We start from the raw sequence: 26,061 nt of genomic DNA, 5'->3' as shown, positions 1-26,061 counted from the left end.
TACTTGAAAGCAAAAAAATTTGTTTTACCTAAGAGTTGCTTATGGATACCTAAATACATATCTATCATGATTAGTGTATTTAAACCAATATGATTCTTTATGTCAGTTCTGTTGTTTCTAAACTAGTCATCAATGAGATAAATGTAGCATTACAGAAAAAGACACTTTGACTAATATAGTCAATGAACATAAACATTCAACCTTCCCCTGAATTCAAGCAAAACGTTTCATGTTCTCCAACTTTCTTAAAACATTAAAATTTTCCGTCCCCTCTGTATTTTCACAAACATTCATGTTTCCTTAGTTGCTGAGGCTATAGCTTGCTTCTCTGATTCCTGATATCTGGAGGAGCAGTATTGCTCGCGAGGGTTTTGAGGATTTTACTTGAGCAAAAGCAATTGTTTATTTTATATATGGAAGACAGTTTTAAAAGAACACACTTCTCTTGTGAAGATTAAGGCAGACTTTGGTTTACTAGTTTAATAAAACAGCAGTTGGGAGGTATTCCCACGTGCTTACATTTCTGAGATGCGTACACCACCACCACCAAGAGAGAACTTGGTGAAGTTTAAAAAAGTTAGTTTAATTGGCCTTCATGAAAAACACAAGCTTGAATCCAGAAAACTGAATACAACGAATACAATTTAAGCCATGTGTCTGCTTTCATAGCATCAATTGACTAATACCAAGAAGAATGAATGGCTTTGGGCTCCAGCAAGAGCAGATGAGCTCCAGAAAGATAGATCAGCTTACCCTCTTTTCTGACCCACATGTTATCAGCACTCAGAAGCTCCGATCACAGGGTCATTGTTAGCTTCTAATATTCTGAACCAGGTAAGAAGCAGCCTGTGGGGTTCCATTTGTGTTGTTCCTGTTGTGGCCATTGAGAGCCATGGTGAGATCTGGCCATGAAGGTGCCTGTCCCCACAGAGCTCATTACATCCTTACCCCTCAACCTTCTATCTTCCTCGGCTTGCACCTGGCCACCATCACTCACCCTCCCAGATCACTCACTACCACCTTTATTTCCTCTGTCGACAACACTATTGGATGTCTTGCTAAATGTTGGTTTTGTTTGTTTTTTAGATCTGTTGATAGATATTGCGACAGCTATTACATTTGACATAATCTATACATTTTTTAAATTGCACTTGAAGCACACTGTATTAGTTTCCTAGGGCTGTCAAAACAAGAGTACCACAGACTAAGTGACTTAAACAACAGAAATTTATTTTCTCACAATTCTGGGGTCTCGAAATCTAAGGTCAAGGTGTCAGCAGGGTTGGTTTCTGCTGAGGCCTCTCTCCTTAGCTCGTAGATGGCTGTCTTCTCCCTGTGTCTTCACATGGTGTACGTGTGTATGTATGTCCTAATTGCCTCCTCTTATAAATAAATACACCAGTCATAATGGATTAGGGCCCACCCCCGTGACCTAATTTTAACTTAATTACCTCTTTATATACTTTATCTCCAAATACAGTTACAGTCTGAAGTATCTTGGGGGTTAGGACTTCAACATATGGATTTTAGGGGGAACACAATTCAGCCCATAGCACATGCTTTAAAATGATCTTTTAGAGGATCTATTACCCCTGCTGTCTGCCTCCCCTGCCCCTTGATTTGAGCACCTAGGAGTCAGGAACTCTGTTTCTCTTCTTGTGGTATCCAGAGTCTAACTGTGTCCAGCACGCTGCAAGTATTTCACAAACTCGGGGTGAATGCCTGCATGGACGAAGGTATTGTGACTTATTTTAGAGTAAGGATAATGATTGTCATTGACTTTTTTTTTCTCAAGTCCTTCATATTAGAGTCCTCAAAACACCACAGGTATAGGAAAGAACAAAGCTGTAATGTAGCTAGCATATATTTCCAATAATCTACCACCTTTTCCCAAAACCAAAAAATAAAAGTTTAACTATTTCCCTTTAGATTCTGTGTCCAAGGATATGCTGAGTTCTTAGAAACCAGCCAGACATTTGTTAAGAACGTAACAGATTCTACTGTCTCTGCCATTTTTGGCTTAAAATTCTGACTCTGAAGGAGATTAGATGAATTTACCACAAGGCCAAAGTGACATTTGTTTTTCCTAATGCGTAGTGATTACTTTATGATTCTCACACTAAAAAAATGCCTAATTAGAAATGCCCTTGGTCAACTTGTAGCTAAATTAATATGTTGCAAAAGAACTAATTTGAAGTAGAGAAGGAAGTTTCCTTAGTCATCCGTTTGCCAGCAGGTACTCATGTTCCTGAGTTCATTGGCAAAAATATCATTGGCTGTTTTTCTTTAAAAAAGGAAAGTTCTTGGGGAAAAAATTTTAAGTAAGTAGTATACCAGTAAGTATAATAATTTCTGAGAAGCAAGCTATTTTTCCCCACAGATCAGGCTTGGGTGGCTTCAGTATTGATGCTTTGGACCTAGAAGTTAAATGCTAATGTAGTGTCATTTTGTAAAAATAGTGTATCACAGAAAAGCATAAGAACAAAGATATAACATTTACTTGATTTTGCTTTTCATTGCATCCATGTGCCTACTTAGTTTCTACATGTATTTCTATCAATGTTTTTAGTTTACAATGGAACATTATTTCTTGCTAATACATGTCATATTTTTAATTGTTCTTAAAGCATGCCTTTAAAAACAGTAATGTAGAGATATCATCTTTTATCTGTTTATATTAAGTGTGTTTACAGTGGATCCCAATTAGAGGTCTCCTAAAATTTCCCAAAGTGGGATTTTGCTGTGACTTTCTTTTAAGCCTTAAAAAAAGTTTGTGTATCTGAGACTGCAGTTTTGTTTTCTTCACCCATTCCTGGTTCAAGGAAATGTCAGTGGTGGCTGTTTGTCCCAAACAAGGCAGGTGGGGGAATTCTCCTAGAAGGAGCTGAGTGGAGTAGAGGAAAGCTGAGCAAGAGGAAGGAGTTTAGGGCTGGGGGAACCGCCTGACCCAGAAAGCAGACCCAGCACAAAGTCAGAAAACAGGCCCAGTTCTTGTAGGATGAGCTCTCAAATATTTAAGACCTAAATGTGTGTGGTGGCTGTGGACCAGTGTAATTTTGAAAGAGAGGGGGTAGGCAGTTTGCATTCCAGGATAATTTGAGGGCATCAGGAAGACGCAAATAATGGAAACCCGGCTTTAGAACCTGGGAATCGGGCTTCAGTTTGAGTCCTGTCCTACACTGTGTGACTTTGGGCAAGTCAGGTGACCTTTCTGAGTTTCAGTTTCCTCTGCTCTGTAAGGATAAAACTCGTCACAGCTTATCATCAGGATAAATTAGGTAATGTGTGCACACTTGCTTTGTACAGTGGGATGTGCCATAAAGGTTACTGGGGTTGAGCAAAGATAGTTTCTGTTAGACTCTCCCACGGAACCAGCACAGCCATCCACGTTTTGTGCCTCAGATGCCCTGACAAAATGGATTGATTGGGACATTGAAAACATTGCAGTCAGCCTGATGATTAGGCTACCGCATCTTGTGCTTTCAAAAACAAACAAAAAAAGACATATAAGTCTGTCTGTTAACCGATTAGTGAGATGTGATTCTTAATAGTGTTTATTAAATGTGAAGCTTATTTACAGCATTTAGAGAATCAGATCTGGAGGAAATCTTATCTAATTTTCTCCCCTCCCTTCAAGCAGGGCTGTATCAAATGTAAATTAGCCCTGACAGATGGTTGTTGGATTCGGTTTCTAAATTTCTTAAAGAAGATTTCACAGTTTTCCTCTCTGAATTCTTTTAGTAATTTAACAATTCTTATGCCAGGTTCTTCCTTACAGCTGACCTAAATCTGTATTTGTAATTTCAGTCCTTATCCCCCTACTCCTGTCTTTACCAGAGATGGAGAACAGCTGGTCAGCAACCTTCTTATGATAATATTGAAAGAAGAGCTACTCAGTTGGACTCACTCTTTCCACCTCGTCCCACCCCTGCCCTGCCCCCACATTCAACAGCTACTGTTCTCTGAATCATTCATAGCGATGCTGCCCATCCCCTGCCCTACCCGTCTCTCAGACACTTGGCTACTTTCAGGCAGCGGGGCAGAGCATGTTGTCAGCGGATGTGTGGATCTGGGGAGGACGCAGGCTGCTTCTTCCTTTCCTCCATATGCTTTGTGCATAATTGAGCCTTCTAATAAATGAATCAGGATAACCCTTAACAGTGTTTGGTGGGTACATGATATATTTATCTCATAAACATGGAGTTTTGCAAGGATATTTATCACAGGTTGCTTTGAAAATTAGGCCTCCCCAGTGCCTTAGTTTGCTCAGGCAGTAGGCCCTGAAGCTACCGCTTTGCGAGCTAAAGATAGCACTGATTGATATCTCTGCTCTACTGGACTTGGTGTTGGAAGACATTGAGCTAAAACTCTCCTGAGTGCAGTGTACAGTCAGAAGCACACTGACAGTCTGGAAGAGGGGCTGGGCTTCCCCAGCACTCTAAGTTGCAATTGGGAAATAAGTTGAGGAGAATTGAGCTCATTAAGCTGTTTCCAGGTGGTTTCAGAGTGAATCCAGTTTTTAATCTGAATGTGTGTGCTTTTATGTCTCTCTAGGTTTATTACCCAGAGCTTTCTGTCTGGGTCAGTCAAGAACCATTTCCAAACAAGGAAATGGAGGGAAGGCTTCCTAAGGTAAGATCTCTAGCTGGCATTTTGTTGAGGTCTTTTTTGTTTTTGTTTTTAAAAGCCCAGTTATTTCTAATTTTAATACTCATTATTTTCTACTATAATAATCCATTAACCTGATACTATTATGATCTTGGAAATAACATACACTGCAAAAAGGAAAAGAATATCCTAAAGTCCTGTGACTCTTACAGTTCACGCTGTCTTTCTTTCTTGACACGTCTAAAGTCCAAAGCAAATTTTCATTTAAGAATCATGGAACTAACTTGTCAAATGTACATTTTACAGGTTTTTAATTTGTTTATTCCATTCCTGGGTAGATGAGCTAAATATGAAGATAGCTAACTAAAAGATATCTTAAAAGTATAAGATGATGACAGTTTTGTCTGATAATGATGCTTGACTATCTGATAAGATTACCCATGAAACACAACAGAAAGAACATAAAACAGCTGTTATTTTTTTTTCTAATTTTTAGGCCTAAAACTATTTTCTATAAACATGCTTTCATTGTTCAGACATCTTAAGGTGTGACAATTCTCTGCCTTAAGAAAATTTGTAGAGTTTACATTTTAGATTTTGGCAGCATTTCAAAACAACAACAACAACAACAACAACGAAAACATTTACCAGTTTTTACTGTAGTTACCTTTGGACTTTGCCTGTTGGGGTAAATATCAATTTGACCTTAAGCAAGGAGGATTGTACTTTTTACCACTGACCTATTGATTTTGCAATTAAAAAAAAGTCCATTGAAAAAAAATTTTCATTTAAAAATTTCTTAAGTGTAATTGACCAATGGAGAAGACTCCCCAGCTATTACTGTCATTTCAGCTTTACGAAACTATCTTACTTTCCCTTAATGGTTTCAGCAATTTCCTATCTTTTACTTACAGGCAGACATTAGTTAAACAGATTATGTCAACTGGCAGTTTGCACTGAAAGAAAACAATTCTAAATCACTTTTAATCTTTCTGAGAATTTCTAAAGGTCAAGGTTGAAATCACTGGCAGGAAAGTAGGTGAACAAAATGATTTGGGCCCTGCCTGACCTAGACTTGTTCTGATCTTGTAGAGTTGGAGTGGAAGTGAGCTAAAATACTGGAGCTTTACTTAAAATACACCCACACCCCACCACCTCAGCACCACCATACCACTAGGGTCTCAGTATAGTCTAGACATTCTTTGTTGGGCCACCTCAGGCATAATTTCCCTGAGTAGCTGAGGGTAGCATGTGATTATGGAAGGGAAGAGGGAGTGTAGTCTTTTCGTTAGTTCCTGCCCCATTCAGGAATCTAGAAGTCCTCTCTTTGATACTGGTGGCATCAACCAGAGGGGCCAGACTGGGCAAGTTCCTCAGTGAGATCAACAGTGCCTCCCTTTCCTCTTGGAAGGCAGGTCCTAGGCCTTGCTTGCATTGAGGGATGCTCCAGGGGCTGGCATGGTGGATCCTGAAATTCAGGTCTTCCGTTATTTTGAGCTCTTGCCTCTCTAAATATATGAATAGTATTTTAAGCATAATATATTTGTCCTTTTCCTAGCTGTTGCCTTCTGGAAAAGCACATCTTTGCATAATCATACGAAAAACAATCTTGGCTTACTTGGCCCAAAGCACATTGTTGAGTAACTGGGGGATTCATGTACTAACAGTTATCAGCAGAGAGGGCCATCCAATCTGAGGCAGATGAGTGGAGGGACACCTGGGAGCATGGTCTGTGAGAGCCACTGGACACATATCTGTTTCCCCTTCTCCAGCCTTCTGGATTACTCAGCTTCCTCAGTGTTGTAGAGGTCATTGTATGGTGGCTGATGGCAATTTTTGAATGAATTCTTGCAAGGCCTAACTCGTGGGGATTAAGACATCTTTGTGTCTCCTCTTCAAAATACTTCCTCCCCTTGCTGCAGAAGCTTGAGATTCCTTCAATGGGGGCAGGAATTTTTTTTTTTTCAGCGAAGGATAGGAGGAAGGGACGGAAACCTAGTAAATTCCAGCCTCCAAAGGGAGGATGCACAGAACCTTATCTCCCCAGGAGCTCCCAAGGGTGCCTCACATCAGACCTCCCCACATGGTTACCACCACTGCCTTGCTGTCCTCTGGTTACTGGGATGTCTCCCATACAGCAGGTCAAGTAAGGGCAGGCTGGAGGGCCTGCTTTTGTCTCTGCTGACCTAAAATCTAAGAGAGTGCTCAATCCATAGTAGGCACGCAGAACATGAATAATAAAGGGAAGACAGGCATGAATATGTTGGGGCCTTGAAAGGGAGAAAAAATAGTAAACATGATAAATTCAAATCGGAAATAATCTCCTTCACATTTTTTTTCTTGGAAGGACCTCTTCCAGATTACCCAGATCTCACCCAGCTCTTTATTTCATTTTGTTGTATTTTTTTTTACGGAAATAAGATGTTAGTAAGACTGAGACTTATATAAAGACCAACTGATGTTCTATGTATTCACTTAAGAGTAAGTCTGAAGTAGGCAGTTTTAAGGCCAGCCATGCAAAAAGACTAGCTGTTGATTGAAATGTTATGAACTTTTGTTTTCCGTTTCTAGGTCTATGACAGTTAACAGCCATTGAATACTTCATTTGTCTAAAACTACAGCTTGTCATATCCTGAACCATGATGCTAACTGGTTGATAGAGGAGGAGAGACAAACATTATTTTAAAGACATCAGGATTACAGTAGATTTCTCTTTTTAAATAGTGGGATTGCTTGCCAAAATTTTAAGATTGAAATTATTTTCACAAGTGAAAGGAACTGCTCAATATAATGCTTTTGGATGTTTATCTACATCTTTAAGTGAGTGTAAATGATTAATTATATTTTAATTTAATTTTCTGGTTTGGTCCTGTTGGTATCTAATGATACCAAAACAATCTCTAAATCACAAACGAAAACTGGAGCACTAAAGTACATACTGAGTAGATTTTATGTACATTCTAAAAATGTTACATGCTTTCAGAGTCTGAGATTTTTAACAAAATATTTAGGTAAAACGTTTAATATGGGAATCCTATACAATAAATAAGACTTCTTAAAGTTGAATTCATCTTTTATATTTTGTTCACTTTTTACTACTGAAAACATTTATTTGGTTTCAAGTTGTTTGGAAGCCCCTAATTTCTGAATTCTTAAAAAAATTCAAATATGGTAATTTGCAGATCACAAAGCAAGATTATGACTTTAACCCAAGTACTTACATCCAGTCAAATTGGCTTATAATAACTATCCTGTTAGAACATGTGACCTGAACAAAAAGGGAAAAACAAAAACAAAAACAACAGATCTTTTAAAACCATGATGGATTATTTTTTTTCAAGAAAACTCCAGTAGTTAATGGTTAGGCTAAAAGAGATTCTTGTCAAATGTTCACTGTTTTCATTTCTGAATGGGGCATAAAATCCAGTTGTGGTAAGACCTTTATTTTGCATCATTGCTCAGGCAAATCGGCTTCATTGTCCTGTCCTCTTGCTGTTTGGTTGTGCAGGGGAGCTTCTCCCCGTGGGTGCTCAAGGGATCATCAGTCACAGTGCTTTTGGATTCTCCTCGTCAGAAACACAAAAACCTCACTCATCCGGACTGTGAAGAGAGACTAGAGTAGCCCCACTCAGTCTAAACTAGCTGAATCTCGCTCTCTTCTGGCCTTGGTTTCCCACTATTCTCCTCTTTTCTGCAGCTGCTGCCTCCCCACCCCCAGCCCACACGATTGCCCTCCCAAACACTTCCTGCCTTTGGTACCCACTTCTGGTTCTTACTGTAAGACCTATAGGGACTGTGCCAGTTGCTTCTAGAATAAACTATACATAAATTACATTTGTGCAGTTGTGATATGCTTTAAATGTTTTTATTACATATTTGTTTTATATACATGAAAACAATTATCCCTTTCTACCACAGCCATTGAACTCTTTAAAAAAAGAGGTGTTAGCTATCCTAGGAACACCTCTCACCCAGGCTTCTGTCGGGCCCTATCTGATCCTAGAAACTGTCTTCAGAAACCTGACTCTGGGGAATGTGCCTCCCACATGGCCAGGCCCAGCCATTAGAGAAGCACTTGATTCTACTGCAGCCAAGGCGGCTAGTGTTTAATTACTTCATGCCCCCACAGACCTAATATTTACATTCAGGTGAACTGTGTTTAATATGTAAACTTTGCAAAACACCAGGAGTTCAAGGATAAAAGGCGGGAGGGAGAAGCAAAAATTTTCAAATGGTTTTAGAAGCATAACTCAGTATGTCTCTTTTTTGTGTGTCTATCTGTTGTGTGCTTTTCAGGGAAGACTTCCTGTCCCAAAGGAAGTGAACCGCAAGAAGGATGGCGAGACCGAGGCTGCCTCCCTGACTCCACTTGGCAGCAATGAACTCCACTCCCCAGGAATCAGTTACCTCCACTCTTTTTAATCACCTCCATTTGTATTACATATGGTGTATGGGTATTGATGAGGTCATGGTATCATATATGGGATTTTTTTCTGTGTAAATCATCAAGTATAAGAAGAAACTATGGGACTCTGAGCCTTGCTTTAGAGAATTTACAGTGGACAAATAGGTATCATCAAACCAGTTTTTAATCATTCTGACTCAAGTGAAAACGCTCAGAATTTCACACTGTGAATCCACGTTTACAACCCTTACAGGTGGGCCTTCAGGCCTGGTTTGCTACGACGATGTCTTCCACAACTCAAACCCCCTCTGCTCTCACACAACCGGTCCACTTCTGCCTTTTCACTCACACAGCTCCCGACTGCTTCTTGCAGAGGCTGAGAGTCCCCCTTTTTTTTTTTTTTTTTTCATTTAGATGTAACAAGCCTAGTAGTTTATGTTCATCAATTGTCTGTATATCTCTATATTTTACCCATGTACTCTTTTGATGTATAGAAGTAGTTTGAAACTCATTGTTTCCTTGTGGTAAGTGACCGAGATGCTGCCACAGGACCTGAGACACTGATGAATGGTGCTATTTTGGACTTTCAACATGCTCCTTGGCGAGGTAGCTCTGATGGAGTTATTTTTTATTTTCATGTTCTAAGAAGGTGTTGGTACTCTGTTTCCCCGAATGTTGTTCTCTAGACTGGATTGACTTGTTCTCCTTGTGTCTTCAGTGTGGCTTTCTTCTTCAGCGCCGTAGGTTGAGCGAGTGCCACCACAGCGCAGGAGAGACCCGCGTCTCGTGGGCTGGCACTCCCGGACACGCAGTCACTGTAGCGGGAGCAATCACAAAACTGTAACTTCCTAACCAGATCTCTTCCTTTCTGTAGCCTCGCCTGCCTCACTTAGAGAACAAAAAGCAATAATTTGACAGGCGTTTTTAGGTGTCTCTTTTGGTTCTCTTCGTTTGAAAGAATATTTGGGGGGAAAAGGGCAAATTTTTTTTTTTAATAAATGCCCTCTGGATAAAAATCTAAAAAACTGGCATCTCAGTAGGAACATGGAATTACACCTTTCCCAAAAATTAGGTTGGAAAAAAATGTCTTTACAAATCTCTTTTTTAAAAAGGCAGAGCACTCTTTTTCGGCAGTTCTGATAAGCAAGGTGTAGATTTTACATTTTTGTCCTTGCTCCCAATGCAATGGATAAACAAAAATACAATCAGACAATACCATCTATTCATGGAATGTTGTTGTGTTAGCCAGTCTGAAAGCCCACCTTAATTTTTATATAACTGTCTTTTAGCTCTTCCTTTGACAGGGCAGGCATCGTTCTGAACTGTCCCGCTTCTGACTGTTACACATCGACCGACGCATGCGCTGCACTTCGTTCTCTTCTCGTTCCCCCATTGGCCTGAGTTTCCTGTGCATTTCCCCCCTCCCTCCTTTGTTAGAATAGGTATATTCGCTGTGTAAATAGAGCAAGAAAACAGTATTCTGCATCTGTGGCATTTCCTTAGAGTTGCAGTTGTGTACTGCTGAATATGCAGGCTTTTGTAATAATGTGATCTTTACTGATGCACTCACGACAAGTACCCAATGTATTTTAGCTATTTTAGTAGTATTTGTTCAATAAATATGCAAGCTGTACGGTAACCGGCCTGGCTCATCATTGGAAAGGCCTACTTTGGAATGCTTTCACTCGTTAATGTTAATTCATGTGCTCTCAGAGCCCCAAAAGAAGACCCAAGGGCGAATATCAAAACAGACAGAATCAGCTCTGCCTTTCATGCATTTTCTCTTCTGAGGGTTTTATGAGATTAGGGGCCAGGCAATGGCTCATTAGGATGGTATTTGCAGAGCTGCCTCTGGATACAAAGGAGAATTAAACCAAGACCCTTTTATTTCTATACTTTATTTTTCTCTTTCAGGGCACTCCCACACACCTCAAAACATTCTTTCCTACCCCTTGCCATAAAGACCTACTCTGTGGTATTCTTTACCCATCCCAAAAGATACCTGACCTTGCATCTTCATGGAATATTTGCACATACAATCAAAAGTGTATAAATGTATAACACAAAAGGCTTATACTTGTAAGTGGATAAAAATTTGAGATAGGATTTTAAGTGGTGAATTCACATGTACCCAGCTACCTGGAATTTAACAAATGATAAGCTAACATCACAGCTGGGTGGGTTACATCTTGCCTTCTTGGCTTTGTTAAACTGGGAACAGAAAAGGTGACAAGGCCAGGCCAGGAGGGTGGTAGTCTGGGTTGCTTTATGCCCCTCTGTGTTGATCTATTGCCACATAACAAATTACAACCACACTCGACATCTTGAAACAACAAAATTTTCTTGTCTCAGAGATTCCATTGGTCAGGAATTCAGGAGCAGCTGAGCTGATGGTTATGACGCAGGATCTCTACTGGGTTTGTAGTCAAGAGGTCAGCAGGCTGCAGTCATCTGAAGGCTTGACCAGGGCTGGAGAATCTGCTTGCAGTGTGGCTTGCTCACGTGCCTGTTGGCAGGAGAACTCAGTTCCCCCACGCATGGGCTTCTCCACAGGGCCACTTAAGTGTCCTCATGACCTCTGGCTTCCTCCGCAGTGAGTAATTCAAGAGAGAGCTGGGAGCAAGCCATAATGCCTGTGACCTATTCTCAGAAGTCACTATCATCCATCATACTCTATTCATTAGATGCAAGTCACTAAGTATAGCTCACATTCACAGGGAGGGAATTAAGCTCTACCTCCTGAAGGGAGGGGTATCAAAGAATGTGTGGACACATTTGAAAACCAGCACACCATCTGCAGTTAAAGCCTCGGGGTAATTGTAGGCCAGGGGCTGGAAGTGAGAATGGCTGAGAGCAGACCCACAGCTATTTCTTTGAAGATGTTTTTACAGTCCTTGGAGGTCCAGAGACTGAAGGCAAATGACGAGAACATCCGGGAACTGTAATACTATTTACTAATTCAAGCCTATTAGCCCTGAAAGGAATATTTAGAAAAAGTTATTGGAAGCTGTAAAGACAGGGAAGCTGTAATAAATGATGTTTAAAAGTCCATCCAACTCAGTGGCTTGGGTTTGATGACAAGTCTGTTGGTCCCCATGAAGCTTGTAATAGTAGATAATTGACTGCATGTCACTCTAAACTTGCAGGACCCGCGTGTGAAGATGAGCCACGACTTGTTCAGGGTTAATAAACTGCTGAAGCGGAGCTAAGAAACTGGAGCAGTAGCTGGAGTCAGAGAGGGAGATCCAAACCTTGGTTAAAGACTCTGCTTTGTCCTCTCTGTAGAGGTAAAAATATCACCCTGTTGCCTTTGGGCAGAGACCGCTAACTAACAACCACGGGTCTATGACCTGTAGACTTGTTTTGCCTGCAATGTGTTTTATAAAAATGTTGATTGAATTGCCAACATTTACAATTTGGAAGATTTCACATGAAAATTCAGGGTTTTGACTTGCCTTGAAAAATGGGAGCTGAGTAGTAGCCTCCGTCTCTGGTGAGGCGTGGCCCCTCCATGATCCAGGCCTCATACTGCTCACCTTCTCAGACCCTCACATGCTCTGTTGGCATGTGAGTTTGCAATATGAAACTTCTAGTTTCAGAAGATGGTGATGTGTTTATTTGCACCAACGAAGAGCCAGGGGACCTTCTAAACTCTTTCTGTTTGATAGCTGGAACACATGCATGTCTGTGAGTGCCAGACTGGAGACAGAGGCTCCTCATTACTGGTCCCCAGACGGGCTGGTGCAGTTCCCTCTGCACCTCTGGGCCCTCTTTTCAACTTGGCAGTTACCCTCCCCCAGTGACTAAGATCCGCAGGCTAAAACATCTCGGACTGGGTTAGGTTAGGCTGCATGCGGGTCTGATAAATGCATGGTTTTCAAGCCAGGGTATGTGTAGCTCAGGATATGTGAAGTCTTTCCAGACAGTACATGCTCATTGGTAGTTTTAAGGGAACTCATTTATAGATCCTCTATGCAAACTGGACTCTTTCCTAAGATTGCTCTGCTAAGAATGAGTCTATGTTCTTAATAGTCCTCTCCCCACATTATATAAAAAAAAGATACAGGTCACATGCATCCCAACTCTTAATATAACAAAATATCCTTAATATGACACAAAAAACCCAGAAGTGGCAAACAAAGAGAAAGGTTCCTTTAATGATTAATCATAAATCTATAGTGCTTTGGGCTTTCCCTTCTTATATACATATTCAAAGTGATAGATTAGAAAACACAGAAATGAGGTGTTTTGACTCATTTGGACTTTCAGAATTCAGATAATACTGGTAAAGTGGAGTGATGGAAATAATGACAATTTTTATTTAATGTTTTTTGCTCTTTCTCCTCCTGACTCTTGTCAAATAATGCCTTGCACTTGAGGGAGAGTCCTGAGAGACTGAAGCAAAGAGAAAATCAGTAGGAGACATCAGATACCAAAAATGGCTTGTTCATGTAATTGTAAGCAATTTTTTCCCACTATTTTCCATACTCAGCCCTAGGATATTTCTTATCTGGGAAGAAAGTAACTTAGAACAGCTAAAGCAGTATAGGTTTGCAATGATGATTATTTTAAATGTAATTAGGATACCTTTTGAAAATACTCAATTTTTACAAGATAAAATGAATACAACTCAAGAATAAAAAACTTTCATATGGGTTCTTTCAGACTTGATGTGCATTAGTTAATAAAATTATCAAAAACCTGTAGTATCAAAACATAGCTTGAAATATTTGTTTCATTTATAGTCAATTCTCATCATATTCTGTCTTATAAAACATTTAATATCTTTTTCATAACAACGATAAAGAATATTATGTGCCGCTAGACTGATTAGCAGCCTAGAACCTTTCTATTATTTGTGGTATTTCGGATTTTTACACTCCTTATTTACTCTCCAAAGTCAGTCAGCAGCATCCGGTAGTCTCACACAGTTTTACTAGAGATACATCATGCCTTTCATCATTCTTCTTACTTGATTGAGAAAGTGTAAGGATCATTTTGTTTTTATAACTTATTTAAACATGGAATAATTAGTTATATTAGATCTATATCATTTTAATTCTGATTGGTTTTAGTGATCAGTTTCACAAGATATGCTTTTAATTCTCATTGATTTTTGTAATAATCTTCAAAGTAGCTATTTGAATTGAAAAATGAAGTCAAAGTTTCTTTTTTCTGACAGAAAGTGTATCAATTTGACTAATTGGTTTGACAGTGAAGATTGGCTCTGCGAGTGAGGTTTGTGATGGATGTGTTCTGTAAATGGGCTAAATCTGCAACTCCAAGGTAATGGTAATATGGTTAAAGCAAGAAATAAGATCAAAATATTCTACCAAAAAGCATTATTTTGGTAAAAGTGTAATTAAATTAACAATGTATCTGTTTTTCCTTTTCATTTCTGAAGACATGGGATTTAAAAAGGTGGGTCTAGGTGAAAGTGTTACGGCATAATTAACATCATTTGATAAATCTTAGCAAAGTTCTTTCGTCCCAGAAATTGCGAAGGTGAATTAGGTTCTAATGATGAGAACAAATCTGTTTGCAAGTCAGGGTGCTTTCCAATTCGTTGCTTATAAGAAAAATGCAGAAGGACCTAATCAAGTTGTCAGGTGACAGAAGATTAAAAATATCTTTTGATAATAGATAATTTTATGAATTTTGGCATATAACATGGAAGGAGTTCAAAGAGTTGAATTACATTGCTATAATAAAATACTTTCCATTCCTACAGTTTATAGCTTAGAAAAAAAACAAAAGAAATGGAATTGATGACAAGCCTCATCTCATTGTAGCAATAGGTGATATTCATCTACAGATACTTGAACTAACTGAAAAAATTTGTCATCTCATTGAGGTGCATTTTCATTATAACTTCAGTTTTTGTGTTTAATAATTAGTATAATATATCCATGTAGTTTTAATTAGTAGTAAATTGTTAATAATGCTAATTCATCCACCCAGATTTTTTTAATGCTTACAGTTTTCTGGCCACAAAAAATACATTTTAAAATTTAGATACATGTTTTACTGCAAATAAATGTGTTAGGGTGACCCATAAAGTCTTTTCAAACAAAAATCTTATTAACATAAAATTCTTAGAGGGAACTGGAATAAAAATTTAAGTTCATGAAAAAAAAAGTCCAATTTCTGCAAGTTAAAGAACTGTTTGTTTTTAAAAATGAAATGGTGGATTATCAGTTGCCATGGTGTTTAGATTTGATCGTATACATTTATGAAGGAAATTCAACTTTTATGTTAAAACAGAAACATTTACAATATGCTCCAAGTTATAACCTTTGAAAGTATTTAAACTTATGATGAAAAACTTTACTATTAACTTAAAAATTGCATGATGGAAATACTCTACTAAGATTCTCCTTTTTTAGAACAAAAATTCTTTAAGATCTCTGAGCTAGATAACCACCTATGCACGGGGCTTTGAGGAACTCACTCCTGGCCAGAAATACTTCTCACCCAGCCCCACTGCCTGAATCCCCCATTACTCTGCTGAATGAAGAAACCTTGAAGTTTTGCTGGCCATGAACTTAGTGCACTGCAGGGAACAAGACTCCCAGGGAACACAGCAGGAGTGAATTTTGATGGGGAAAGGAAAGAAAAATCCAGACTGTCTGTCAGCAGATGGTCTGCTGAGGTCCTCACTGCACAGGCAAACGGCAGGAGGAAGATCTCAGAGATCAGGCTTCCTGGGCTGCGAATTCAGTAAGTCGGTAATTCTTCTTAGAGCCTTTACTTCCTTCCCTTACAAGATCAAATCTCTTTAGTGCTAATCCTTTTCTTCCAGATTCTTTTAAACGCTTTGTAATAGCTCTATCCAGCATATCCAAAAGGGCTAGGTCAATGGTCACAGGAGAAGGGGGCCCAGGTCAGTGAGAGGTGGGATTATACAGCAGGCTCCCAACCCTTGAGTCCTTAGGACCCCAGCACTCCTGGAGAAAAGCCCGTAGAGTGGCAGGAAGCTTGGGCATCAGGGCAGGAAAAGGGGGTCATCTTTTCTTTTATTGCATGTGTGTCCGTTAGGCTACCTCTGAGCATAACTACATAGAAGTAATGCGAAATTGATCTATCCCCTCTCACAATACACAGTGCCATTAACACGCAGCTTAGTTGTTTCACTGAGAGACCCATGCAGCTATGTGAAAGCGTCATGGAATAGAGAATTTTAAGAATGCATTAATTTGCTGATTCCTTCAAGTTGAGCAGCTTTAATTATTAGTTGGACCTTTCTGAGTGTAATGCTTCTGTTACTTTCCACCCACCCTTTGGTTCTAGCTGAGTTTTCAGAGCTACAGAGACTAAGTGGGCTTTCTTCCACACAACAGCCTTTCGTGTCCTGCTCCCTCGCCTTTTTCTCTTCCAGGCAGGACTGCCTGAGTTCCTTTAGCCAGTTTCCCTGTGATCTGTTTTCTGGAGCTTTCACCACCTCTGTTGCCCTCTCACAAGAACCCTTGTTTGTGGCTGACCCAGCTCCTTTTTAAACATGGTAGCCAAGTTCTGGGAAGGATCAAAGGTGGAGGCTTCCATCACAAACACACTGTATGGCATGCTGGCCATCAGGGTGTCCTGTGTTGTGGCCAAGCTGAAGGAGTGGGAGTCCCGTTACTGTCCCTACAGCTGCTGTAGAGCCCCATGTGCTCTGCCCCCTGGCACTTGGGGCAGCTCCAGTCCCAAGCCAAGGCTCCACGCACTCCTCCCCATGGTGCTGCTCCCAGGGCCCCTCAGGAGGAGGGAGACAGTCACGTCTTTTCTCAGCAGCCCTAGACCTCCTCCTGGTCCCTCCTCTCCCTGGGCTGTTTATGCCAAAGGTTCTGGATAACTGGGAGAGGGGAGCAAGCAAGGGTACCCCCTCAGGCCTCTTCCGAGTCTGTTTCCCTGGCTCGCTCCTTCAAATCCCAAAGCTAGCTTCTGAAAAGCAGACGTTCCCTGCGGAACTGAGGGGCTCAGCTTTCTTGGAGAGAAGGGTAACTGGGATGCTCTAATTTGTCATTAACAGCTAGGAGCTGCTTTGTCAGATGTGATAATGAGAGAGCATTTGATGTGAGTTCTTGTGGAGGAGGACTAGCTCCAAGGGACATTTAAAAAGTGTGGTATGGGGCTTCCTAGGTGGCGCAGTGGTTGGGAGTCTGCCTGCCAATGCGGAGGACATGAGTTCGATCCCTGCTCCAGGAAGATCCCACATGCTGCGGAGCAACTAAGCCCGTGTGCCAAAAAAAAAAAAAAAAAAAAAAAAAAAAAAAAAAAGTGTGGTAGCAGCTCCTGGGAGGAGTGTGCAAAATAGCCGCTTGCTCGCTGTCTGTGGAGGATACTTGAGGAGCTATCACTTATATCACTTCACATATGACCCCTCTGCAACGATGATAGGTCAGAATCATTAGCTTGGCAGAGGGATAATTAGTTTCCCAGAGTGAAATAGCTTGTCTAAGGTGGCAGAGTCTTTTCCTTAATCTTTACATTTCCTACACGCTCATACATGGCTTTGGGGGTTGTAACACGATGTGAAATGTGGAGTTAGCATGTTACTCATTAATTCCACAGCTAGGTGTACAGCCAAAGAGTTGAAAATGTGTACACAAAACACATGTACGTGGCAGCATTATTCATACTAGCCAAAAAGAGGAAATGACTTAAGTGTCCATCAACTGATGAACAGCCAAAGAAAATGTGATGTATCCACACAATGTAGCACTGCGCAGCAATAAGAAAGCAATGAAGCCCTGATGCATCTACAACATGGATGAACCTTGAAAACCTACGCCCAGTGGAAGAAGTCAGTCACATAAAGTTACACATTGTTTGATTTTATTTATATTAAATGTCCAAAATAGGCAAATTGATAGAAATAGAAAGTAGATTAGAAGGTGAGGAAGGAGAGAATGGAGAGTGATTGCTGATGAATGTGGGTGATTACCATGTTCTGGAATTACATCAAATGTCATGGTTACACAGTCTTTTGAATACTTAAAACTGCTGAATTGTACATCTTGAAAGGATGAGTTTTATGATATATTAATTATATCTCAACTTTTAAAAATTCAACAGTGAAAAACCAAACAATCCAATTAGAATATGGCAAAAGGCATGAGAAGGCATTTCAAAGTAGAGATTATACAGATGGCAAATAAGATTTGAAGATTATTTAACATCATTAGCCATTAGAGAAATGCAAATGAAAACCACAATGAGATACCACTACATACCCATCAGGATCACAAAAATAAAAATAGTGCCAACACCAAGTGCTGCTGTGGATGAGGAAAAACTGCATTGCTCATACATCACTGGAAGGGAAAAAAGTTCAGTCCCTTTGGAAAACAGTTTGGTAGTTTCTTAAAAAATTCAACATGCAGCTAATGTATGACCCAGCAATTGCACATCTGGGCACTTATCCCTGAGAAATGAAAAGTTCTGTTCATGTAAAAGCCTAGGCCTGAATGTTTATGGCAGCTTGATTCATAATGCCCTCAGACTGGAAACAACCAAAGATATCTTTCAGGGGGCTGGCTAAACAAACTGTTTATACCCGTATCATGGAATACTACTTAGCAATAAAAAGAAATGAATTATTGAAATATGCAACAACCTGGATGAATCTCCAGAGAATTAGGCTAAGTGAGAAAAAGCCAATCCCAAAAGCTTACATACTGTATGATTCCATTTATATAACTTTTCTGAAATGACAAAAGTGTACAAATAGAGAATAGATTAGGGGCTAAAGAGAGGGTGCGGGCAGGATCAAGTGATTAAAAGCACAAGATGAAGGACGTTTTAGTGTTGGAAACATTCTGCATCTTTTCTGTCTCAGCGTCAGCATTCTGATCATGGTACTGTGCTACAGTTTTGCAAGATGTTCTCACTGGGAAAACTGGGTAAAGAGTACATGAGATCCCTCTGCATTAGTTCTTACAACTGCATGTGAGAGTACAATGATCTCAAATTAGAAAGTTTAAAAAATAGAGGGAGAAAAAAACATTGAATGGCTGCAAAATATTCAGTTACAGCAAACTTTCTTGTCTATTACCTTATCCCTGATGAACCTCTTTGCCCCCAAAGCTCTATATGTATCTGCCATGTTTCCTTATTATATTTTGCCAAAGTTCTTTCCCAAAATCTTGTACCAAGTTACACTCTTATTAACAGGGTAGGCACAGATGCCTGTCCTAAGACACCCTGACCAGACTTGCAATACTCACCTGGTTTCCAGTATGCTAATTTTGTAAGAGTAAAATAGTACCTCAGTGCCTCTATTGGCTTTTGTTTTCATACAAGTGACGATGAACGTTTTTAAATGTTTATAAATCATTTAAATCATTTTATGATTAGTCTATTCATCAAGGACCAAGGGATTCCTCTGACTCTTCATGCATGAAGCAGTGGGCACAGAAAACATTATGAGTTGGTTAAAAATTGATTGTGTTTGATTACAAATTACAGTAGAAGTAACAGACAGGCTTGGGTGTTAAGGGAATCCTGAGGTGAAGTATAACCAGGAAATGGGGAGAAAGAGCAGACATAACCAGGGCAAGGTCAGAGTTGGGTTCCAAACATGATTCAAATCTAGGGGAAGTCAGGAAGTGATGTCTGTATAGATAGAGGTATTACAGCAAAAACGTCATAAATAAAGAGTTGGTTGTAGCCTGTCCTGGTGGAGAAAAGGAGCACGGAAGTGGGTAAATATACAAAAATTGTGCAAGAATCAAATGGCATAGAAATACAAATGGCAGAAAGCTAGAGAGGTAGCCCAAGGTACAATTTTAATCCCAGAAACAAGGCCCTATTGTATTCTTTAAAACAAATATGGGATGAGGATTGTTTGAAGATGTCTGTGACTGTGGATTTAAATTGGGGAATGGGAAATGTCAGATTGGTGTATGTGTACTCACCTGAAAGAAACGTGAAAGCAGGAAATTATTTACGCTGCTTATAACAGGAATAAAGGTGTAGCAGAGAGCTTTTGACTATTTTTCAGAAAAAGGACACAGAGTTAGAAATGAAGAGAAACGTGATCTCTCTAGACCAACCTTCTCAATCTATAAAACTACAAAAGTAGAGAACTATCCTGTGATCACACATGGATAATCACATCTAAATTACACCTAGAAGGAAAGAAAAGGGACCAGTAATACAGCATCTGTGTGCTGGAGAGAAGTAAAGAGACCTCTCCACATCTAATCTTCTACCCTCAGCAGGGATCTCCTCTGAAACCTTAGATAAACCTCTGATAAGACTACAGTTTCATCTTGGATACTGACCTCGATAGGAATTTATTTCAGTAAAAGACAGCTTCATCTATCTTTGTAATACTATAATTGCCAGAAAACAATGTTTTTTTAATTGACTCACTATTTTCTTATTTCTCATTCTCACCCATAAACGCTAGTTCTCGCTCTGGAATCACACAAAACAATGACAATAACAGTTTATATTCGACAAGTGCTGCCTCTTTGACACTATGTATATTATATACATCATTTCCTTTAGTTTCCACAACGACCTTAAAAATAGGTAGTTTTTATTATCTCTGCCTTACAGCTGAAGAAATGGAAGGCAAAAGAGATTATGTAAAATTCCCAAGTTAGTGTATGGGGACAGCCAATATTTGAACCCAGGCTTTTTTTCTTGAGTATTTTTTGAGGTTCTGCTAAGCTGTCTTATAGGTCTAAGGTCTGTGCCCTCGTGAGAGCCCTGTTAAGTGTTGGAAGCCAGCTCCTCCATGAAAGGTACAGATTTCTGCCATCAAAATATTGTTACATCTGCCTCTAGAAACATCTCCATGAAAAGTATGGTCAGATGACATAAAAGGACAGAGAGCTGGCACTTCAGATTGTGTGAACTGTTTTGTGCCTATTTCTTAATAGATGTTTGCTTAATAAGCGTCAGGTAGATATATGACAGAATTTGTTTGGAAACCTGCTTTCATTATAACTTGGTAGTGACTTTGTGGGGAGGTAACTAAGCTCACCCATTTCTGTTATCTACCAAAACATCTGCCATTATTCACAAAAACAAACAAATTAAAAAGGACCTCTGTGAATGATCAAACTGGCTCAGGACAGTTAGCAACAACTGGTCTTAAAGACGGGTTTCCAGGAGTGAGCATGATCTGACCAGTGTAGCGTGGAGGGAGGTGATGGGCTCTCTCTCTCTGGACACTGACCTGCCTGCTCAGTCCAAGATCATGGCGGCCCTTGGCAGGCTCAGCATCCCGAGACCTCCATTGGACTCCAGTCCTTCATCAATTTCACACTTGCTGCTGGTCCATCCCGACCTTGGACAAGCTGATGTGAGGTTTTGGTTCACTCAAGGATAGCTTGTCTATATAGAAAAGACTATTCAGGTGTTGATTTTGTTTTCAAAAATTGATATTCACTTTAATAAAGTCACAGTTTTTTAATAACCTCACTCTTCCTTAGGCTCTAAATTCAATTTATAAATCCTGTTATTCTAGTTATGCCTAATGATTTTAGAAATGACTCTAATGGCCTTTGAACAACATTTGATCACATTTAAAACTAGTTAATTAGACACTTTCACATATTTTAAATTGCATTTATCAATTTAATATATTTTATTTCCATTTAGAGTAATTTGATTGCCTGATTGGCAAACTTTCCCAAGTACTAAGTAATTCATATAAATCTAATAAATTAAGTTTATAAATATCATGAACCCTGAGTTATCTTAAGTGTTTCAATACTGTATTATATAGTTAGTAAGAATTCCACTGCAAACAAGAAATCTGAAAGTTACTTAGATATTTTATGCTGAAGTTACAAAGCTGTCACTCAAATGCAGTTCCCAAACATTACAAGTATGCAAAATACTGAATTTTAAGTTTCCTTGATGCAAAAATATTAATACTATTAGATTTTAATTTTCTAAGATATTTCTCTATTCAGTTTTCAATTCTGAGATTGAAAGATGCTTACCTTTTAAGGAGGGCAAGTACCATCTTAGTTAACGAATGACTAGAGTTTTTGGCCTGGACCTTGATGAGGTGCAGTGCACCTTTTTAATACTCAATTTCATAAGTTTAAGAAAGGTATGCCATGTGATCTACATTTTTGGATTCAAGCCGTACACATTATCTATTTTTTCCTGAGTCTACTCACAGAAATCTATAACTCCCTATGTGCTAAATTGACCACGATTGATTCTTTGTCTCACAAGATCTATACAAAAATCATCTTCCTGCCCAGGCCGAAAGGCCTCTGACCATGGCCAGATCCCTGCATTCTTTTTCATTTGACTTTCTAATATTACAAATTATAAAATGAATTTTGGATGTCTCCCCTGTGACTTGAAGTCATAGGTGATGTGAAGATTCTACTGACAGGCTTTTTTTTTTAACCTAATCTTTGGTTTTTGTATGGTCAGACTTGGGCGGAGATCATTTCGGATGCTAACTCTGCCATCTTGTCCACTTTCATGTCATCTTTGGATGTGATAAACTTCTCTTCCTTATCTGAGACACTGATGAGAGTGTTGGCTGGAGCGGAACACTGCATGGCACTTCGGGACGTCTCTTTTCAGCTTGTCTCTGGTCTGTAAGTCAGCTTCCTTCAGAGATGTCATGTCTGTCTGCTCATGGGACTCATCTGGGGAGCTCCCAAAACCTGACTTTTGGAATTCACTCCAGAGCCTAAAGGGCTGTGGCACAGTCACCATGGACCACTTTACAAGCTCCCCAGACTACTCTTAGGCAACTGTTTCGGCACTAGTCCAAGGATTAGCTTTCAACACTGCTGCCTCTTTTTCCCTGATTTGATTACAAAGACAGAACTTAGGCTTTGTCAAGTGCCTTGCTTAAGTCTAGACTCACTAGGTCTAAAGCACCCCCATCTACCTGTAGAGTAATCATAGCCATAAAGGAAAACATGGCCTGGCATGACTTTTCCTCATGACACAAATTGGCTCTAAAAGATTACCTCCTACCTCATTGCGTGCTCAGGAAAAAATCCCTGAGAATGATGTTAAATTTACTAGTCTTGAGCATCTACCTTATTCTCTCTTTTAAGAAGTTAGGTCGTTTCCTCCCCCTGTATCACCCCCACCCCCACCACATCCTCCAGCTCTGACCTTGGTCTACCTGGTTAGTTTCTCAATATTTATCTGTGATGAATCACTGACCTTATTGTCACCTTTCTTTTACCCACGAATGTAAATTTTCCAGGTCTGAAGAAACATACATAGACAAAATTGCTATATATTTAAAAGAATAAAACCATACTGGAAAGAATTCCAGCATAAAAACATAAAAATAGGCTCTAGATCAATGACTCTAGTTGTCTTGGTTACTTAAAAATAACTTGTCTCTTTTTTTAAAATATAGCTTTATTGCTTTTTTTAATAAATTTATTTACTTATTTATTCACTTATTTATTTAATTGGCTGCGTTGGGTCTTCGTTGCTGCACACGGGCTTTCTCTAGTTGCGGAGAGCAGGGGCTACTCTTCGTTGTGGTGCGCGGGCTTCTCATTGCGGTGGCCTCTCTCATTGCAGAGCACGGGCTCCAGGTGCGTGGGCTTCAGTAGTTGCAGCACATGGGCTCAATAGTTGTGGCTCACGGGCTCTAGAGCACAGGCTCAATAGTTGTGGCACACGAACTTAGTTGCTCCGTGGCATGTGGTATCTTCCTGGGGCAGGGATCGAACCCGTGTCCCCTGCATTGGCAGGCAGATTCTTACCCACTGTGCCACCTAGGAAGTCCCAACGTCTGGTTTTTATCTGAATTGCACTTTGGCAAAATGATCTTTCTGCACTTATGATGGATAATAACTTTGTTGTTTCCACTCTTCCCTTTGTGTTCTTATCTGGTATTCCCCAAAGCCTGGCCCTTTCCCCACACCTGCTATCCACCCCCCACCCCACCCTGCCGCTGTCTACTCTCACTATCCATTTTTTTCTAGTTATTCTAAACATTCATAATAGAAATGCATTTTATCTTATGGAAAAAACTGTCACCAGAACATGACCTCTTGTGTGAATATCCTTTCCAGATCCTCACTTTGTATGGGTATCCATGACTGACCAGATGCACGACTCTAAATCTCCCTGGCCAACCACCTATCATGAAAATCTCTTATTCCAACTGGGAAGAATATTTCCTAACCTGCCCATGATAACCTCCTCACAGAAGGCTTTTTCTTGGTCTCGTTCCTGGTCAGCCCTCGGCAGTGGTGGAGCATCCTCCTGGCTCAGGGCTCCATTCTCCCCTCCCTCCGCTTTCTTCTCAACCTCCCTAACTTCACTCCAACTTAGGCTTTATCCAAAAGCTCAAATTTCTTTATTTCCTCTCACAAAAGACTTTAATGGCCCAATCAGTAAGAGACTTGACTCTAAACACAAGCCCAAATCTTCAATATCAAAAAAGCTGGCTTTACTTTCCCCATATAAGGGAGTTTTAATCCTCAGAAATACAATTACCTGATCCACTGCCTGGGATGCACAGAGCATATTTGTGTTCCATCCTGGGGAAGGTCACTTTATATCTTAGAATGTGCCAAGAAATTAAGAATGGGTTGAGATTTTACCGCAAAACACATTCATTCATATCCTGAATTCTATGTCATCAGCTCACCTTTGTAGGTGAGTGTCCAGATAGGTGGTAAGGGGGTGAGCAGGCAGAAGGTGGGAAGGTCCTGGGTCAGGGGAAGGAGAGTACGTGGACAGAAAGTAGGAGTCTGGGGAGCAGGAGGTGGGAGTGTGGGTGGTACTCTGCAAGCTTGAGCCTATCTAGAGCTGGGAAGATATTTGCAGCACTCCAAATCTCTTAGAATTGTCTTGTCCATTATATCTTATAACCCAACTGCTTGAATTCCTTTCTTCTTTCTTTTCTTCCTTGTGCTTGCGATCTTTGCTTGGTACATTGATTCCTCATTAGAGTTCTATAATTCTTGAAAGAAGGAGGTGATTCTAAGTAAAAATAAATAGCACCAAGTTTTTGTAAATTCGTAATTTTCATTATGACACTAAGCAGAGCATTTTGCAGGGTTTTGAAATTCTAGCCTCATCACAGCAGAAGACATCGTATGCAGAGATTGCCAGTAATAGAAATGAGACTTAGAAAAAAATAATAGCAGTGTTTTTGAATACTATTAAGTTGAAATTTTGAATAAACAGATAATTGGACTTTTTGTTCTGTAATAGAGGAATCATGGTACTAGACAGAGAACAAAGGTATAAACTTGTGGTTCTCATTCCAAGGATAACAGTGGCATTATTGTTGATAACGTAAATGGAATTATGTTCATTTAAAAAGTATCTACCAAAAAACTGTCAATCAGAGAATTATTATTGAGCATTCACTGAATGCATCTCCTTGGTCTCCTGGAGGATTTCATTTTTAGCAACTTCAAGGAAGAAAGCGAGGTGGGTACTCACCATCTACCACCCACCCACACATGCAAGCCACCCAACTTCAAAACACCTGGAACCACCCATAAGGCCTGGTTTTAAGTTCAGGGAGTTTGCTTTTTTTTTTTTTAATTCTAGAATTTTTGCATATACTTGCATGTTGACTTTTAAACATATGGAATCATACATACAAAAATAAGTTTGATAGCATCCTGCTGTTTTGGTGGCCACACTCAGTTCAAAGAATTGTCATGTATAAAGGATTCTAAATTGATTAGATTCTGGAGTATAGGAGAAAAAAAATACATACAGTGACACAGAGATTTAAGGAAAGAAAAAAAGACACTTAAAAGCCTTTCTAAATTCACAAATGGAGCTATATAGAAAGAAATTTATACCATAAACAGTCTAATTAAACCCACTTCAAAAATATTCCTTTGTTAATATTGCCTGTAATCCTGTACCCAATTCAATAACAAAAGAGTCTTTTTTCTCACTCCTCACCCTGGGGATTCTGGGAGATTTCCTTAAACTTATTGTCAAGCTGCAGAAGCACCTGAAAAGAGTCAGATGTAGAGAGCCATGGAATCATGACATCCTAATATCATTAGGAAGCATTTTTATGTGACTGCTGTCACTTTATGGAAAAGAAAATCAATGTAAAGCAGTTAATTTCA

At 39.6% G+C, this 26,061-nt stretch overlaps 1 protein-coding gene across 4 annotated transcripts in view; it reads left to right on the top strand.

Moving 5' to 3' along the window:
- NREP (neuronal regeneration related protein) overlaps window positions 1–10,652 on the top strand; it is an 83,662-nt gene extending 73,010 nt beyond the window's left edge. For 2 of the 4 annotated variants that reach the window (XM_057737531.1, XM_057737524.1), the window contains exons 4-5: window positions 4,555–4,632; window positions 8,905–10,652. In XM_057737531.1, the coding sequence (XP_057593514.1) occupies window positions 4,555–4,632; window positions 8,905–9,030 (204 nt within the window). In that variant the 3' untranslated portion in view covers window positions 9,031–10,652. Of the gene's footprint in view, window positions 1–32; window positions 1,737–4,554; window positions 4,633–8,904 lie in introns of those variants that run through there. The other 2 variants (XM_057737506.1, XM_057737516.1) reach the window with 2 other exon arrangements.
- The last annotated feature ends 15,409 nt before the right edge of the window (window positions 10,653–26,061 follow it).

The sequence above is a fragment of the Hippopotamus amphibius genome, chromosome 1 (assembly GCF_030028045.1).
Source record: "Hippopotamus amphibius kiboko isolate mHipAmp2 chromosome 1, mHipAmp2.hap2, whole genome shotgun sequence".
NCBI lineage: Eukaryota > Metazoa > Chordata > Mammalia > Artiodactyla > Hippopotamidae > Hippopotamus > Hippopotamus amphibius.
This window is presented reverse-complemented; position numbering and strand designations above follow the sequence as displayed.